At 44.3% G+C, this 16589-nt stretch overlaps 1 protein-coding gene across 2 annotated transcripts; it reads right to left on the bottom strand.

Moving 5' to 3' along the window:
* Positions 1 to 941: 941 nt before the first annotated feature.
* SLC25A29 (solute carrier family 25 member 29) lies at positions 942 to 10231 on the bottom strand. 2 transcript variants are annotated; one of them, XM_033062529.2, is made up of 5 exons: positions 10129 to 10176; positions 8516 to 8559; positions 6513 to 6547; positions 3904 to 3987; positions 942 to 3275 (listed from the first exon to the last, which is right to left on the bottom strand). In XM_033062529.2, the coding sequence occupies exon 5, from the start codon at positions 3240 to 3242 to the stop codon at positions 2532 to 2534; it is 711 nt and encodes a 236-aa protein (XP_032918420.1). In that variant the 5' UTR covers positions 3243 to 3275; positions 3904 to 3987; positions 6513 to 6547; positions 8516 to 8559; positions 10129 to 10176; the 3' UTR covers positions 942 to 2531. The 2 variants fall into 2 exon arrangements, with proteins under 2 accessions (XP_032918420.1, XP_032918419.1); XM_033062528.1 differs by lacking the exon at positions 6513 to 6547 and having other exon boundaries at positions 10129 to 10231.
* Between the last annotated feature and the right edge of the window lie 6358 nt (positions 10232 to 16589).

Below are 16589 nucleotides of genomic sequence, written 5' to 3'. Positions count from 1 at the left end.
TTGCTTATTCCAGCTATTTGTTTCTGTTCCATAGTTCAATGTTGAACAGAGTTGTTCCTGCTGAGAGAACAAAAAGCACTTGACTGGAACGGACCCTGGTCATGGTCAGGTGGAGAGGTGGTGGCCTTGCTGCTTTCTGATCCAGGAAGCTGATGCTTGACAGGGTTTGTGGCAGCCACGTGTATCTACCCTTTAAGAAGATGAGTTAGTGGAGCCAGTACCTGAAATAACCTCGGAAGAAGAGGACATGAACCTACGGGAGTGAGTCCAGAGGAGGGACACAAAGATGATCAGAGGGCTGGAGCACCTCTCATTTGCAGAGAGAATTTGAGAGTTGGGGCTGTTCAGCCTGGAGAGCAGAAGGCTCTGGGGACACCTCCCAGTACCTAAAGGGGACATACTGGGAAGGTGGAGAAGGACTTTTTACAAGGGCATGGAGTTATGAGGGATGACAGTTTTAAACTGAGAGTAGGTTGAGATTAGGTATTGGGGAAGCAATTCTTTACTGTGAGGTGCTGGAACACATTGCCCAGAGAAGTTATGGATGCCTGGTACTTGATTCTGATGTGACCATTCAGGGACCCAAGACTTGTCTTCCCCAGTTGTGCAGCCTTGGTGCTGATCACAGAATAAACCAAATCAATGCAGGATAGGAAGCACCTAAGCATAAGGGCAAGTCCTTGGCTCTAAAAGCAGGATTGTTCTTTCAGTAGAAGAAAGGTCAGTTTGAATAAGGGAGGTCAGGCAACTTCCTTTCTTTGCTCCAGTGATGGGCCCTAAGCCAGAGCAAGATCCTGCCCTTCCCAGTGGTGCACAGAAGGCAGATACAGAGCAAGTTTCCCCAGCAAAAACCAGAAAACCCATCCTCATGCAAGCTCAATTTAAACACAAAGATGCATGAGTAAAACATAAAACCCAAAAAAGCTTCAAAGAACCAAAGGTAAAGTTTTTAAAAAATTTATTCCCTTAATATATATACAAGAATTGACATACTCCTGTACAAAGGTGTAAATGGTCTTTGCTGTGATTTGTTGTGCATATGCAGCTTAGTAGACAGATTTAACATTCAATTTGAATCTCAGTGCAAGTAGGCACTAAAACATCCACCATACCTTCAAGGTATAAAAAGACATACCAATTTTATAGGTTTCTCCAGCATATTTTGTTACAGTGCAAAATGCTATGAAATAACGCTTCTTTAGAAAATTCATATAAATTAAACACCTATTGCACTTGTCCCAACCAAAAGTGTAACAAGTTGTACTTACTGAACTAGCTTGATATGTTTTAAAACATGCTCACACACATACAGTCCTTCCTCCTGCCAAATATGTGCAGCTTTTAGCTCAAATCTTAAATAACTGTTTGTAGCTCTTTGGCTAATTCAATTCTTGAACAGACTGGTAGAAAAAAAAAATTACAGCAGATTAATGCAACAAGAAAATTCTCCAAAACCCCTTTTCAGTCTTCTTCCCAGTAGCACTGTAACTAAATACATAAAATCAGTATTGTTTAAATTCATAATGCAAGTGTATTGAACAGCAACCATTTCAGACACTTACACCCCTATTTTCTGGAAAGGTATGAAACCTCCAGTCCTAACTAAATATGTATGTATTTCTAAGATACTTCAAGCTGCAAAGCTAACATTGCATCCACAAACATTTTGTGCAATACCACAGGCAGGACTTTGACTTCTGTACATCACTGGATGCTGTGGGGGATGTTGGGAAAAGTGCACTAACTGAACTGAACAAAGTCCTCTGGGCTGAGCTACTCAGTGCAGTCTGTGCACCCACCAAAGGAGAAACAGAGGTGAGGGCAAACAACACCAGTCCTACTAGATCGGAGTTTCCCTAAATCCTTACAAGCTTTGAGATTTAAAGGAACAAGTGCATTTGAGTGCAGATGCTAACTTTGTGCTTAAGATATTTATTCAAAGCTAAAAGGTCAGGGAATAACTTAGGTACAAGTCTTTTTTTTTTTTAACAAATCAGTATGAACAAAGTTCCACTAAAACCATTGACATATAAAAGCAAAGGAAAAGTAAAACACAGGACTAGTTGAATGCTAGTCCATGTCTTTACAGTTCAGGGTTACCTGCAAAACACCTCCACCATTACATTTCTTTCCCCTTCTTCACCTTAGAGGAGTACACTTACTCCTGTCACATACAAAATGAGTATTTCTCCCATAAACACTTCTGCATTCAACTCAACTCAGTCAGTCAGAACCTGAGTGAAAGAAAACTCAATTTCTGGTGCTAGAACACTCTCCAGAACCTCTTCTGGAGCCACAACAGCAACTTCAAAATGCAGGCCCCCCCCTCTTACTTGAATACTACTAGATACAGAGTCCTGAATAAGGCAAGATGCTGTTTATACAAGTAGTGAGATGAAATCCTAATCTGATACATTTAGGAATTCTTTATACAGATAGCATAAATCTACACTACTTGTTTGGGTCAAGTGTTCACGTTTCACAAACCCCAACCAGCCGGGCTTTGGATGAGGAGAACAAAGAGAGAAGGTTCACAGACTGGAAGGCTGATGGATTACTGGACCTGGCTCACATTCAGGAAGGTTGTCTTCTGACTTCATGTACATCAGGAACACAGTGACGGTGGCAAAGGTAGCTGCATTGACAGGGAAAGCTCGGAGAAGCGTGGAGGTGAGCCCTCTGGTGAACACCCTCCAGCCCTCCTCGTGGTAGCTCTTGCGGACACAGTCCAGGATGCCCTTGTACTGAGTGACCCCCCCGACCCCGTCGGCCTGGAGCCGCGATTTGATCACATCCATGGGGTAGGTGGAGAGCCACGAGACGATTCCCGACATCCCTCCAGAAAACAGCAGCTTGGGAATAACGTAACTGTCTTCAGCTTCACAGCCCAAATACCGAGTCATGCAGTCATAGGTCAGGAAGTAAAAGCCAAAGCTTGGAGTTTCTCTGATGAAGGTGGAGACCATGCCCCTGTTGATACCCCTCAGCCCTTCCTTTTGATAGATTTTGATCAAACAGTCCAGAGAATTTTTGTAGTTCTTCGTTTTTAGTTTATATTCTCCCGTTCCTTGTAGCTGCATCCTTGTCTTTGCCAGCTCCATGGGACAGCAGATGACACACTGGATGGCCCCTGCAGCTGACCCTGCAAGGAACTGGTTCAGGGGAGTGTCTTTGCCCAGAGCACGAAGGGTGTTTCCTTGCACGCCGAACACCAGCGCGTTAATGAACGTAAGTCCCATCATTGGTGACCCAATACCTTTATACAGTCCAAAAGCCTAATGGAAGAGGAAAAACCCTTTTTAACAGTGGTGTGGATAACCTCCTCAAACTGCAGAGCACAGCCTTTCCAGCTCCCCCTCATACCCCAGCTTTATAACAGTGGCCCCATCAGAACCGCCTTGTTTTGTAATAACAATTTCATCTCTGCCTAGGACACAAACATCTAAGCTATTTAGAAGTACAAAAATATAGTTGAACACATCCAGAAAATAATCTTACTCCACCCAGAGAAAAGTTTTCTGGCAAATTTTATACCTTTTCTTTAAAAAGAGTTTACTTAAAGCCTAAGGCCAACTTTTTAACAATGGCCCTAAAGTTTCAGCAGCAAAAACACCTCACCAATTTCTTCACACCTTCCTTATATTCTCACAAAACTAATTATTTAAACAACTTATTTTAAAATAAAAGTTAACCTCAAAATATCATCTTCTGACTTAGTGATCTTTTTCACAAAGTTTCTGGCAAAGTTCTGGCTACAACATCTGCCCTACAGCCAGGTGAGGTTCAGAGCATGCTTTCTCTCTTTATCTTCAAGATTTGCCAGCTTTTTAACAGCTTTCCCACCCTCTAGAGCCAAAATATACAAAGATTAAAAAACCCACAAAGTAATAGTTTTGTACTTACAGATTCTTGCTTTATGATGGACTGAAAGCAATGGAAAGTCCCACGGTAGAGAGGTTTCTCTACATTTTGAACTTGCAGACGAACCTACAAAAAGTTGTGTGAGATACCAATTTGTACATCAGGAACAGCCTAAAGGGTAAGCTACTGTCTTGTACCTAGGTGGAGATTTGCTATAGCAATGCATATGCAAGAGCACGGGCTGGACACTGGAATGCCATATGTGGCACAATAATTTGAGAAATCTTGTGTAAGTGTTTTGAATTAAGTTTGGGGGTGAAAACATGAAGGGAAGAGGATCATGAGCTTCTCGTGACTCTTAGCAAACTAGTAAGTGGAAGGGTACATTGACATCTAGAATTTCAAATAGATGCTTTCCAGAACAGGCTACAATAGGGACTTTCTTTAACTGCCAAGAATACTTCTCTTCACACTAACGAATACCTGTGCAAACCTGAGACAATTTAATTTAAAAAATTATTTGCAAGTCAAGCATGAGATTAGGATCATTTTAAAGGGATGGAAAGTTTCAACAATACCCATAGTGGTTCTAAGTACCAGATTTGGGCCCATTCATTGGGATCTCTTTTTTTTTTTTCAGAGGGTAACTGGGCAGTGACTCTTAAGATGTTTGTCTTTGCATAAGGGATAATGTCTTTGCATTTGACCATTTAAATTTTAGTCTTTTAGACTTTTAGCCTGCTGAATGCAAGCAATTGATGAAGGTGTAGCTGCTTCAAACCTTGAAATGTTGGCAATCATTTAACTTTTCCAAAATGGAAACAGTATGTTCTGCTGGAGAGATAAATGCTACTGTAACTGGTGGTCTTAGGGGATCCCTTTTCTGCATGCTTTTTAACCTATAATGGAAAATTCCAGTTCTGTTTTTTTTCATGCTTATTTGCCCTCAGCAGACTTGAAAAAAGTCTACATAGCTCAGGCAAAGCTCTACACTCAGCACTGAACTCAGTAAGTTGATTTCACTGGATTGATAAAGTTATAAATCTGTGTTTCATCTCCTGCATGGAGGGCTGCAATGTTCTTCACAAAAGATGCTTAACAACCATGTAATGCTGCTGCTACAACTCCAGGGCAAAAAGCTTCAGTCTTTTATTCTGAGCAAAAGAAAAAAATTTTATAAGTTCAGGAATCTTTCACATAGACATTTTTTTTTTTTCCACGGTTGCCTAAAGTAATAAAAACCACCACCACAGCAATGAAAGGCCTGTAATATGTGCGTCTAGAAAAAGACTTATGGAGGTGGTTTGTCAGAATCCTATATCCTATATTCTCAGGTTGCTTTCTTCAAAGCAAAAAGAAACTGGCAGTTTCAGTATTCTTCCTACAACATGTTATTTTCTGCTTTGTAAATCAGAACTTCAGTTTTCCATGTAATTTTAGTATACACATTAGTGTATGCTAGCCATAGTGGGAGGCTGAGATCACCTTGGATCTTGCAACATCTCAGCATTAAAAGCAGGCTTACAGTAGGATTGAAAGAAAATAAATCCTTTGTCACTTAAAGTGACTTTTGGGGGGTAGACAGACTGTCAAAACTGCTAAAGAAGCGGGTCCACAGGCAAAGGCAAATCTTAACAAGCTGTCACAATTGCACAAACAAAGGTTTTACTCCATTTGGAATTTATTGTTACTGTTTCAAACCTTGTCTGTGACTTCCACACATATGGGCTTTGGGGGATTTGCAGCTTAGAAACCTTCTTAATCTTTTCTGCTTGTGTTTAATGGTTTAGACTTAGTCCTATCAATGGGCTGAATTTCCTAGTGGCATGCAGCTCCCTCTATTTTTGTCTAAATAATTTGTGAAATACTAACCAATTAAGCCTTGCTTTAGGGTAGAATATTTAGAGTACTGACTCCCCAGGTCCAAGAATGAAATCTTTTTCGCTTGAGCACTGGTCACACAAGGGTACCCACATTAGCAAACTGCCATGTATGGCAATGAGTGCACATAAAACTTGCATTTTCATGCATGTTAATGTCATACTCAACAAGCTCCACAGCGTGTACAACTACAGGAAAGAAGAATCATGTGCAAAGTTTATCCACCTGTTCCATTCATTGCCCAATATTCTAGCTTCCTTCTTATTGGAAAAACACTCTTACTATAGTAAGTTTTTAGGTCCAATAATAATACCCAGCAATTTCACATCACTAATTACTTGCATAAAGGCACTCAAGTAAATATAAAAAAACCCAAACCACTCCATCTTCAAAATAGTCCAAGCATTCAATAACATGGGAAATCAGTGACTTTAGAAGTATTTGAGCAATGAAAACATCATCCAAGAGTATGTAGTGGATAAGACCTCAACAGCAGTGTGCCTGAGATTCAGTTTTAGAGGCACTGTGTGTGGGAGTGTATACAGCCAGAAATGCATAGCAGAAAGAAGGTTCAGAATAAAACTACTTTAAAAAAAAGGGATATTTAAACCCCACTCCCTCCATGCCATAGCTGTAGAAGAGGGACACATCAGTTTAAAATTAAAAAGGGAAAAAGCTTCATAAGTCTTTCAGTTCTTTACTTGAACTAATACATTTGGGAATAAATTAAGACTGAGAGAAACAGAAGTGTTCACCTGGGCTATACTTACTAGGTAACTCTCCCGTGATGAGGCTTATCTGTCATCTACAACAAAGTAACACTTTTGCTGTTAATGAAGACAGCCCCTAGCTCAGAAAGTAAAGGCAGTTAAAAGCAAAAAAGCAATTTTATACATTACATCAACAAACCAGGGATAAAGAGTTTGCCAGTTCTGAGATCAGCTCAGCTGCAGGTTTCCCAGGGCGACTTCACCAGCTTAATGTCTCCCTGTGTGTCCCACCAACCCCCTCCCCGCTCTCTGAAACACGAGCACTAGCCAAAAAAAAGAAGAGCTTAAATGCCAAGACAAAAGTAAAACTTTGGCTTATCTAAGCAGCTTTCCCATTGCTCAGTTATATTAAAAATGCACAGTCTAAGGTTACTACCAGCTAGCCCTTTAAACCCTGCAGAACAATTAAAAGTTAAGAATTAACACATATACATACACAAGTTATGCAATGTCTTTTTTTGTCCTTAAAGGTTAGTTTTTCCACATACAGTGATGACTATGCCAGCTAATAATACAAACATTAGTATTTGCTCTAACAAAATAAACACCTATAATACCTTCAAAAGGATATGAAAATATTATGTGTCACTCTGGATTTAATAAAAAATTTAGAGAAAATTTTTTTGCTCTATTTTAAAGCAAGATGCTTTTCCCCAAAGCCAATACATCTATTTTGCAATGACACATCTGCTGAAATCAGCATGGGAGCCCCAGTTTATACAGTTAAATGTCTAGTTTCATGCAATAGAAGCTGTTCCACTGCAAAAAGAACCAAAAAAACAAAACAAAAAAAAAACCTGAAAAACCCACACATGGTTACCTTTAGTCTGAGCATAGAATTTTAGCAGCTTTACTGGATTCAATGAAATGACTGATCACCTTCAGCTAAGAATGTAAAACTTGGCAGGATGGGAGAGAAAAAGACAGCTGGCCTTGTACCACCATAATAAAAATTGTGCCAGTCTGCATGATGCCATTACTGAAAATATATTCTAGAATTCAGCTGAATTATTTAACTGCCAAATTTACCACATTCTGAGCAACAAAAAGACAGATTTTACTGTTTGAGCAGCTTGCACTGCAAGCTTGCAAGGAGGATCAATATCCACTAACTCAGGAATTCTGTATTGAATTAACCATGTCTGGAATACAGAATGTGATGTCCTCAGTAACACTATCAGCCCACAGCCTTTGCATATCTAAATTCAGGAAGGTAGAGGCATTCCAAATATAGATCTATTACGTGGCACGCTGTCTGCTGCAGTCAAGTGACCTGATGTATTACTTTAGCAGGGAATACACTGATAGCCCTTTATCTATTCTTCACGGCTGCAAAAAGATGACTCAAGTGGTCATTCTGTTCTGAAAGATGGGCTTGGACTCCTGAGAGCCCTGTGAGGGACCCTCCAGGAGATCTCAACTCTTGTATTTATAGTAGCTGAAGTATACGTAACACACACAACTAACCATCAGAAAAACAAATTTAACTTGAAAAGTTATAAAAATATGTAATAATACTTGGAGGAAACAGCCCCCAGACAAGCTCCATGCTGTGGATTTTGATTTCCACCTAGTGCTACAAATTAAGGAGTAATAGCAGAGCTTGAGGGGAAAACAAAACACCAATCCTTCAACTAGCAAAGTGGGTTTGAGTTGCAAACACAGGGACAGGCAGTTTTAGCAGGTAGTGCTGAACAGCTGCAGAGAAGCAAGCTTAGAACACAATTCAGTTCAATGCAAAGTTGTATTTCCAAATACCACATTGTTACTGCACTGAACTTGCAGTTTAAGGACAAAGTTTATGTAACTAACTTTTCACTTCTGACGAGCAGGAGACTGAAGAATCTAAAATGGTAGCTGTGGAGGCTTGCTACAAGCTTTCCCATGCAGATTTACATTCCTACAGTGACTGGGGATTTTTTTTTGTTTTTTTTTTGCTCCCCCACTCCTTGGAGAAATTAGGTTTTCTACTTAGAGGCAAATATATTTCATAATCAACCCACCTTAACAGTGTCAAAGGGGTGTCCCACCAGCACACCAGCAGCACCTGAAATGGAGCAAATGCCATGGTTATTACCCTGAAGTTTCTCCCTGGGTCTGGGGCTACAGTAGCCCAAGCAGGACCAGCAGCTGGAGGTGGGAGTGCACAACACGGTTGGCAAACCACTTAAAGAGCATCCTACCAAGTCAGGAGATAAGAGATCTACAATTCAGTCCTTCAGGCCAGCACCAGGTATCTTTATGCTTCTCAGGAAGCCTCTGAGCTCAGACAGGGGTTGAGTTCTGTCACTACAGCCTGTGCCACACCATATGGAATGCGCAGCCATGACTCCTGGCCTCAGCTCAAGGCACATCCAGTGGGCAGAAAATGCAGGTTTCCTCTAAAGCACAACATTTCATGTACATACCACTCTGCACAGGCACAGAAAACATGTAAACACCTCTAATGGCAGCAGAACATTCCTGCCCTCTGCCTACAGCCTTTCCAGATGTGACAGCAACATCTGCAGCGGAACCATGCATTCCTAAAAACCTCTGCTTTATTCTAGCATCAAAGGATGTTTTAGAAGTCACATGCTGCAGGCCTGTTAGTTACACCAACGTGAGCACAGGCATTTCGCACACAGGCTGAGGCAGTGATCCTCTGGCTGTGCCCCTGTGTGCCCAGCAATGCTCAGTGCCCGCTGCCAGCAGGAACCAGAACAGGAGGACGGCAGCCCTGCCTCTCCTGCGGCAGCAGCGCCGGGCCCGCTCCGCGCCCTGCAGGCCGGGCTGCAGCACAGCCCCAGATAGAAAAACAGCGGTGTGCTCTGTGCTCGGCACGGAAAGGACAGCGCTGCAGCTGACCCCGCAGGAACCCCGGCAAGGTAAAGGCCACTAGGATGAAATCAGAGAGACGCTGGAAAAAGGAATTTAAAACATTTTTGCCAGCTTGGCAAGGAAAACAAGCGAGAAAGCGCAAGCAAGCGCAAACAGCCGAAAAGACGCGAGAATAAGTCTGAACACGACCCAATAACCGCAGAACAGAGCGGGCGGCAGGCCGGCCGCAGATGCGCGTGTCCACCTGCTCCGCTCGCCATCCCGAACCTGCCCGGGCTGCGCTCACCGGGGGCTCCGGACAGCTACCCGGGATAGCCCGGGACAGCCCGGGACAGCCCCGGGGCTGCGGCACGGCGGGAGGGGCCGGGGCACCCCGGAACACGGGAACCACCGGGAACCCCCCCCAGAGCTGCCCCCGGCCCCGGAGCTGCCCCGGCCGGGCTCGGCCCTGCCGCAGCGGGGCCGCCGCATCGCCCCCGGCACCATCCTCCGCTCCCAAAATAACAGCGCCGCGCCCAGCCCTCCCCGCCGACCTGCCTGCCTTTCTTCCGCATTTGAAAAACATCTCGCCCTATCCCTTTCTATGCCTTTTCTCTATTTCCTACCCTTTCCTACCCTTTTATATTTCTCGCCCTACACCCCCCTTTTCCTTTCTTAGCTTTTTTTTTTTTCTGCTTGTTGTTTTTTTAAATTATTCTTTTCCTCTTACCCCCTTCTCCCTCTTTCCTTTCGCTTTTCCCCCCTTCCCCCCCATTTTTCAATGGCTGTTCCTCCCCCTGCAGACCCCGGCACTCACCGCCGACACATCCCGCCAGGAAATCCAGAGCCATGCCGGCAGCGCGGGCCCTGCGCTCCGCACTGAGCGCGGCGCTCCCAGCGCCGGCCCTTTCTACCCTGCCGGGCCCGGGCCGCGCCTCCGGGGCGGGGGCAGGGACAACTCCCCCCGGCCACCCCCGGCACTGGCGGCCGCACGGGGGCGGCTCCCGGCCGGGCACGGACCGGGCTCGGATCGGGCTCTAATCGGGCTCTTATCGGGCTCTTTGGCTGCCGAGACTGCGCGTCCCTTCGGCACCTCCGACTCACGCCCCTCTCCCCCCGCCTTCAACCTGTCACTGCTTTCTCTGCGGCAGCTGCATCATGAGCCAGGAGTAAAGGCTGGAAAAAATTTAGGGGGCTGGGAACGTGGTGATTGGAGGGTGGAGGGGGCAGAGCATCCCTCCTGTGGAGCATCAATAGCATCTCGGCTGTTTTGGGTGGTTCGGGGAGGCTGTCCTGGGGGTCTTGCTTCCTGGGAGAGGCACTCCCGAGTGCTTGTGGTTGGAAAGCCCGAGGAGGTGATATTATGAGGACTTTGGAGAGGGTGCCTCCTTTTAACAGAGGTAAAATGCCTGTCAGACCTGTTGTGAGGAAAGGCTGAGGGAGTCAAGGCTTGTTCAGCCAGGAAGAGCTTCACAGAACAGCTCGGGTTGGAAGGGACCACAGTGGATCATCCTGTCCAACCTTCCTGCTTAAGCAGGGTCATCCCAGAGCATGTGGCACAGGATTGTGTCCAGATGGTTGCTGAATGCCATTACTGAAACAAAACTCCAGACCATTTCTGGGAAATCTGTTCCAGTATGCAATCACTGCACAGTAAAGAAGTTCTTCGTGTTCAGATAGAATTTCCTGTGCATCAGTTTCTGCCCATTGCCTCTTGCTCAGCACTCATCCTCTTGAGACCCTCCCTTCAGATACTCATAGACAGTGACTGAGTCCCTTCTCAGTGGTTTCTTCTCAAGGCTGAGCAGGCCCAGCTCCATCAGCCTTTCCTTAGAAGAGACATGCTCCAGTTCCTTGATCAACTTTGTGGCCCTTGCTGACTCACCCCAGGAGCTCCCTGTCCCTCTTGTGCTGAGCAGGACACTGCAGTCCAGATGTGCCTTGCCAGGGCTGAGTAGAGGGGCAGGATCACCCCCCTCGACCTGCAGGCAATGTTCTGTTGCCAGAGAAACTGTGGAAGCCCCATCCCTGGAAGTGCTCAAGGCCAAACTGAATGGCATTTCAAGCCACCAGTCCTAGTGAGAGGTGTCCCTGCCCATGGCAGAGGGGTTGGAACTGGATGGTTTTTGAGGTCCCCTCCAAACCAATACCATTCTATGGTTCTATTACCAGACTCCCCCCCAAAATATTGTCCCAGAGAGGGGAGGAAGGGTTGCACCAGCTAAAAAAGGGTTACACCATTTGTGCTAAGTGCTGACCCCATGGCACAAAGGGAAGTGTGGGAATGAGGCCCTATATTTGGTGGTGAAAACCACATACGAGAAGCCTGCTGGCCATGAGGCTTTACTTTGCAGAGCCCTGATCTCAGTGTTGCACAGCACTGCTGCACTTCACCCTGCACAAGGGGCCTCTCCCTCCCCGCAGGCTTTTCTTGTTCTGCATTAATTCTGCTTTCCTGCTAACATTGCCTGGCTTCAGGGTGCCCTGATGCCAGAGCCTTTAAATGGGGAACTCAAACTGTTGACAGCTTCAAAAGGGAGCCCTGTTTAAGCTGCTCGTTATTTCTGCAGGCAATGTCTGAGAAAGGGGAATACCAGTGGCCTAGAACAATAAGTAGCCTATTCCAGCTTTGCTTAGAGTAACAGGATCTTCTTCAGGGCCTGCACGGTCTAAATTGCTTTTAGAGGGTGAATTCCAGAAGCAGAATGGAAAAGCAGATAGGTGGATTTTTATTTCCTTTTTTTTTTTTAATTACTTTCCATGGTATGGCAGTTGTCTTTTAGCAGCTCTGTAAAAAAATCAATAAAATCTTGCAGTGGAATAACACATTAAAAATCAATCCAGCTTTTACATTCTGTGCAGAGAAAGCACACAGTCAAATGAACAAAGACGAGGAGTCTTTCAAAGAGGTCTGAAACTACTACTAGGAGTAAAAACTGAGAACTTGTCCCAGATTTAGCAGGTCTTGGACTATCATTATAATTAATAAGTAGACAAGATGTAAACGCAAGACATTCAGTGAATCCCTGACATTACTCATGTCTTCCAATCCAATGCTCATTTGGGCTCCTTCTCATCTCTAAAAACCACCAAATCAAATGAAGCACCAAGGCTGCTTTCAGTTCCCTTATTCACATACCTGCCCTACCTGGGGCTGACCAGCTGGCACTAGAGAGCAGGTGTGTGGGCTGGTCCTGCCCTCAGGCACAGCATCGATGGCTTTGGGAGCTGCCCACTCCTGCTCTACCACCCTAACAGGAGCCTTAGGTTTCACTGAACTCACACATCTACAGACAGTACTTGAGTTCAGACAGGAATCCCTCATCAGTCGTTTTTCCTTATGCATTTTATGCAAGTATAAGTGGAAGTGACCTTCTGTGACTCTTGTATACCCTGGTTTCATGGGAGAGACTACAACCACGTGCAGAGTTCTGCAGGTAAAAATCCAGATGTTGGATGTCTCTGTCTTGAAGCACAAGCCTTGGAAGGATCAGCTTCACCTAAAAGGTTCCTGGCCAAAGTATTTTTAATCTGTTATTCAAATCCCCTGATCTCCCAAGCAATCTACCTCAGAGGAATTACCTTCTCTACCAGAAGTGGTTTTGTAATTCTAATATTTGCCCGTAATGGTCAGGGAAAACATTTCCTCCCTCTTTGTAGGCACTTCTAGTTTATCTGAAGATGGTTTCAGTCTTACTATTTTCTTCTCTGAATTATATTAATAATTATCTTCTCATCTCTGAACCTTCTTACCCCCCTTTTTTCTTCAGTTGATGTGAAGTTCCTTGAGCCAAGCCCTAAGGCCTTGCTGAGTGAGTTCTGGGAGATTACCCTGAGTATTTGCAGACAACAGTCTTGTTCATGTATCTGAATATGAGATCAGACGTTCACAAGAGACATAAAATAACATAACATAACATAACGTAATGAAATGTAACGTAACATAATGTAACGAAACGTAATGTAACATAACATAACACAACATAACATACATAACACACAGCATAATGTAACATGATATGATATTGTTCACTTCTGGGCAGCCTGTGACACATGATGTGTTCCAGGTTCCTTCCCATAGATCAGCTGTGTGCCACAATATTCCCTACCTTGACCTTACAGGGGTTTTTTTTGTAGTTGTTCCTAGCTGTTTGTGCTAAATTGCTTTTTCCGGATTGTATTTCCAGTTTGTCAAGATCACTTGAATTCTAATCCTGCTGTTGATGTTTGTGCAGCCCCTCCCAGGTTGCTGCAATTTCCCAAGGCCTGTCTTGTTCCTGTATGCTTGAGCTGTTCCTTGTGACAGGCGGCGACCTCTTTTATGGTCAGAGATCACTCACCTGCACATTAATGGGTGGTCTGAGAGTTCTTATTTTGCAGTCAGGGCACAGCAGGGCACAAAAGAAGACTCGAGAGCTGATGTTCTGAGGTTTCCAAGGTTGTTTATTCTTCCTTATCTAAGGAATTTTCTGTCTACCTTACAGTGGTCCAACTCATCCAAGGCTGTTCTCCTGCCCTCCGGGGCAGGACTTATCTTTTATACCCTAATTTATATCTACTTTATTTACAATTAATCACCAATACTTTATACCCACTTTACACCGAGCAGTTTCCCCTTCACCAATCCCGAGTTGGCATCCTGACCCAGAAGATGGATGCCATGAAGAAGAAGAAGAATTTCTTACTACGCCACGAATCCTCCATCTTGTGTCCAAAACCCCCTAATATAAATAATCTTTTAAACCTTACTTTTCTACCTTTTAACACACCAATTTACACTCTACTTATTTCTGTGACTCTGTAATTCTGTATATAAAGATGGTAATTTCTCCCAGGGACTTAGATCGAACTCACAGGGATTTTTGGCACCTTGTCAAGGCTTCTGAGCCCCCCTGTACAGGCTCCAGGGAAGCCAGGGGAATATTCTGGGTTACCACAGTTCCTAATAAGCTTTATTTAATATTACAGAATGTTTTATTCAATGCTACTGAATTCTATTGAAGCACTTCAGAGGAATGGGGGCCACTTTAGGTACTAGCACAGAGAACATCAAGGGTTTGTTTGTATTAAGTCTGAGATGTCCAGGGCTGATTCACTAAGGCATGAGCACGGCTTTAGTCCCACTGGGGAGTTTGTCTTTTGTTCATTTTTTCTTGCTTGGGGTTTTGTTTGGTTTTCAGTTCAAGTTACGCTTGTGAGGCAATGCTGTGAATGTGTATGAGGTTATTAATCTTGTGTGTGCGTGGGACAGTGAGTCAAAATAGATACTTGTATTTGTGTGACAAATTGAAGGAAGTATTAGAGCTCTTACAGTTGAGTAGTATTTCTTAGATCAAGTATTTTGAATATTCATCCAGAGCCTTATGTGTGCAGTATAGGTACGGTTTTGGAGAGGACACCTAACCTGACACTAAAAGAAACCCAGCTTTAATGGTTCTCCTCTTCACTCAGGCTGTTTTCCTAGATTTTTCAGAAGCTGTGTTTAATCTTGTGTCTGTTTGTTGATGTGTGGTGCCTCTGGCTCAGAGTGTGACTCAGAGCCTTTTGGGACTCATGTGCCCTTCAGGGTCCATGGATTAGGCTCAGCTCTGACTGCCTTCCCTCTCATTCTGCTAAAGCTGTTCCAAACGTAACTCACAACTGCTGGGGTGCAGCCCCTGGAGTGCCGGAGTGAGGGGTTGTGATTCTTCTGCTTTCTGTTTCTTTGGGACCACTGAGCTTCCCCCCTGCATGGCAAAATGTGGGCCCCTCAAATACAGAAGGCAGAAAAGAAAGAGCCCAGAGCAGCTTGGGAAACGTAGAGAGTCTACCAGCATGTACAGCAGCTGCACTGCCATGTGTCTGAGAGAAAAGGTATAACTTAATAACCCTTCAAAGAACCTCTTCCCTTTGTCCTGTTGTCTTTTAGGTGGAAGAGGCTTTGCAGAGGATGCTGGAGGGTGAGATAGCAGGAGAAGTTTCTCCTCATTCCTGTGGCAAGAAGTGACACTGTTGGCTGTCTGCTGTCCTCGATGGCACACTGGGGAAATCTGTGAGAAAGTGACAGCAAACTGAAACCTGCACAAGGGGATCAGGAGACTAGGGAATGGAACAGAAGAAGGCAGAGAGCAAGCAGTGTGACAGAATAAACACTGCAGGAAGGTATAATATAAAGCAGAAGGGTAGGGAGTAGAATGAAATAGGAAAGGAACAAAAATGTGAGTTGTGATAAACTCCTAGAAATTCTGGTGGCAATGACATGTAAGAAAATATACATTGCTGACTCAGGTGTTTCAAAATCTTTCTGTTTGCTTGTGAATTTGGCATCAACAATTGGCCATGTCCCAGTAGAAAGGCCCCCTACAATGAGGAGGGTGGCAGATAGGGGAGCCTCCTCTTGGCTCCCTAGAGCACTGCTGAGGCTTGGCCAGCTCTGGCACTACCCTGCACGGGAATTCTATTTCATACAGCCCTCTGCCTTCAGATCCTTCCTTAACTTCTGAGGTTGACCCCTGCATCATCACAGCTTCAGCTCTCATCATGTTACCCAGAAAAATGCATCAGTTTCTCTTTCCATTTTGAACTGTGCCTGGATTTTGATCTGTGGCCAGATTTTGAGCTTCTCCCTAGCACCTTCTTTGGTTCCCTGAATCACTCGTAAACGTCTCTTCGGAGCAGCAGCTCTCCCTATGCACCCTGTTATGTGAACATGGGTGGCATTCAGACCATGTGCAATATGAACATTGTATTTACAGCAGCAAACTGTTCAAGGAAAACCTTGCATTTCCCAGAAACCCCAGCCCAGCACAGCCAGGCTTGATGGTCGAGTGCTTTAAAGAATGGCTGGCATCTACAGCAGTGATAAAATAAATCCAAATGGTGAAATGAGAGAAACATTGGGACACAGTGTACTCAGGAAACAAGCAGGCACCGAGCTGCTGTATAGTAGCAGCCCTTTGTCTGAAAAATAATCTTCTCCAGGTGAATTCAATGGGTGCCTGTGTGTGGATTCAGGTCCATTTTCTTTGTTTTCCTAAACACTCTTGTGTTTGCTGCCCTACTTGTTTGCATTGTCCCACTCAGTGTTATGTTATTGAGTCAGGTCAGTGGGATACTCCAGATCCTCTGGAAGCAGCTCTACTTGAAGACAGAGCAGCTAGGGCATTATTCTCAGGGGACTAGACACCTTTATTATCCATTAACTTTATGACCTTGGGTGACTTTAGGGTATTCTCTGACGTCATTCTCCCACTGGCTTCAAAGGTACTGTATATCAAGTGTTGAAACTTCCCAAACTGA

The sequence above is a fragment of the Catharus ustulatus genome, chromosome 6 (genome assembly GCF_009819885.2).
Source record: "Catharus ustulatus isolate bCatUst1 chromosome 6, bCatUst1.pri.v2, whole genome shotgun sequence".
Classification (NCBI taxonomy): domain Eukaryota; kingdom Metazoa; phylum Chordata; class Aves; order Passeriformes; family Turdidae; genus Catharus; species Catharus ustulatus.
The sequence above is the reverse complement of the archived record's forward strand: the minus strand, read 5'-3'. Positions and strand labels throughout refer to the sequence as shown.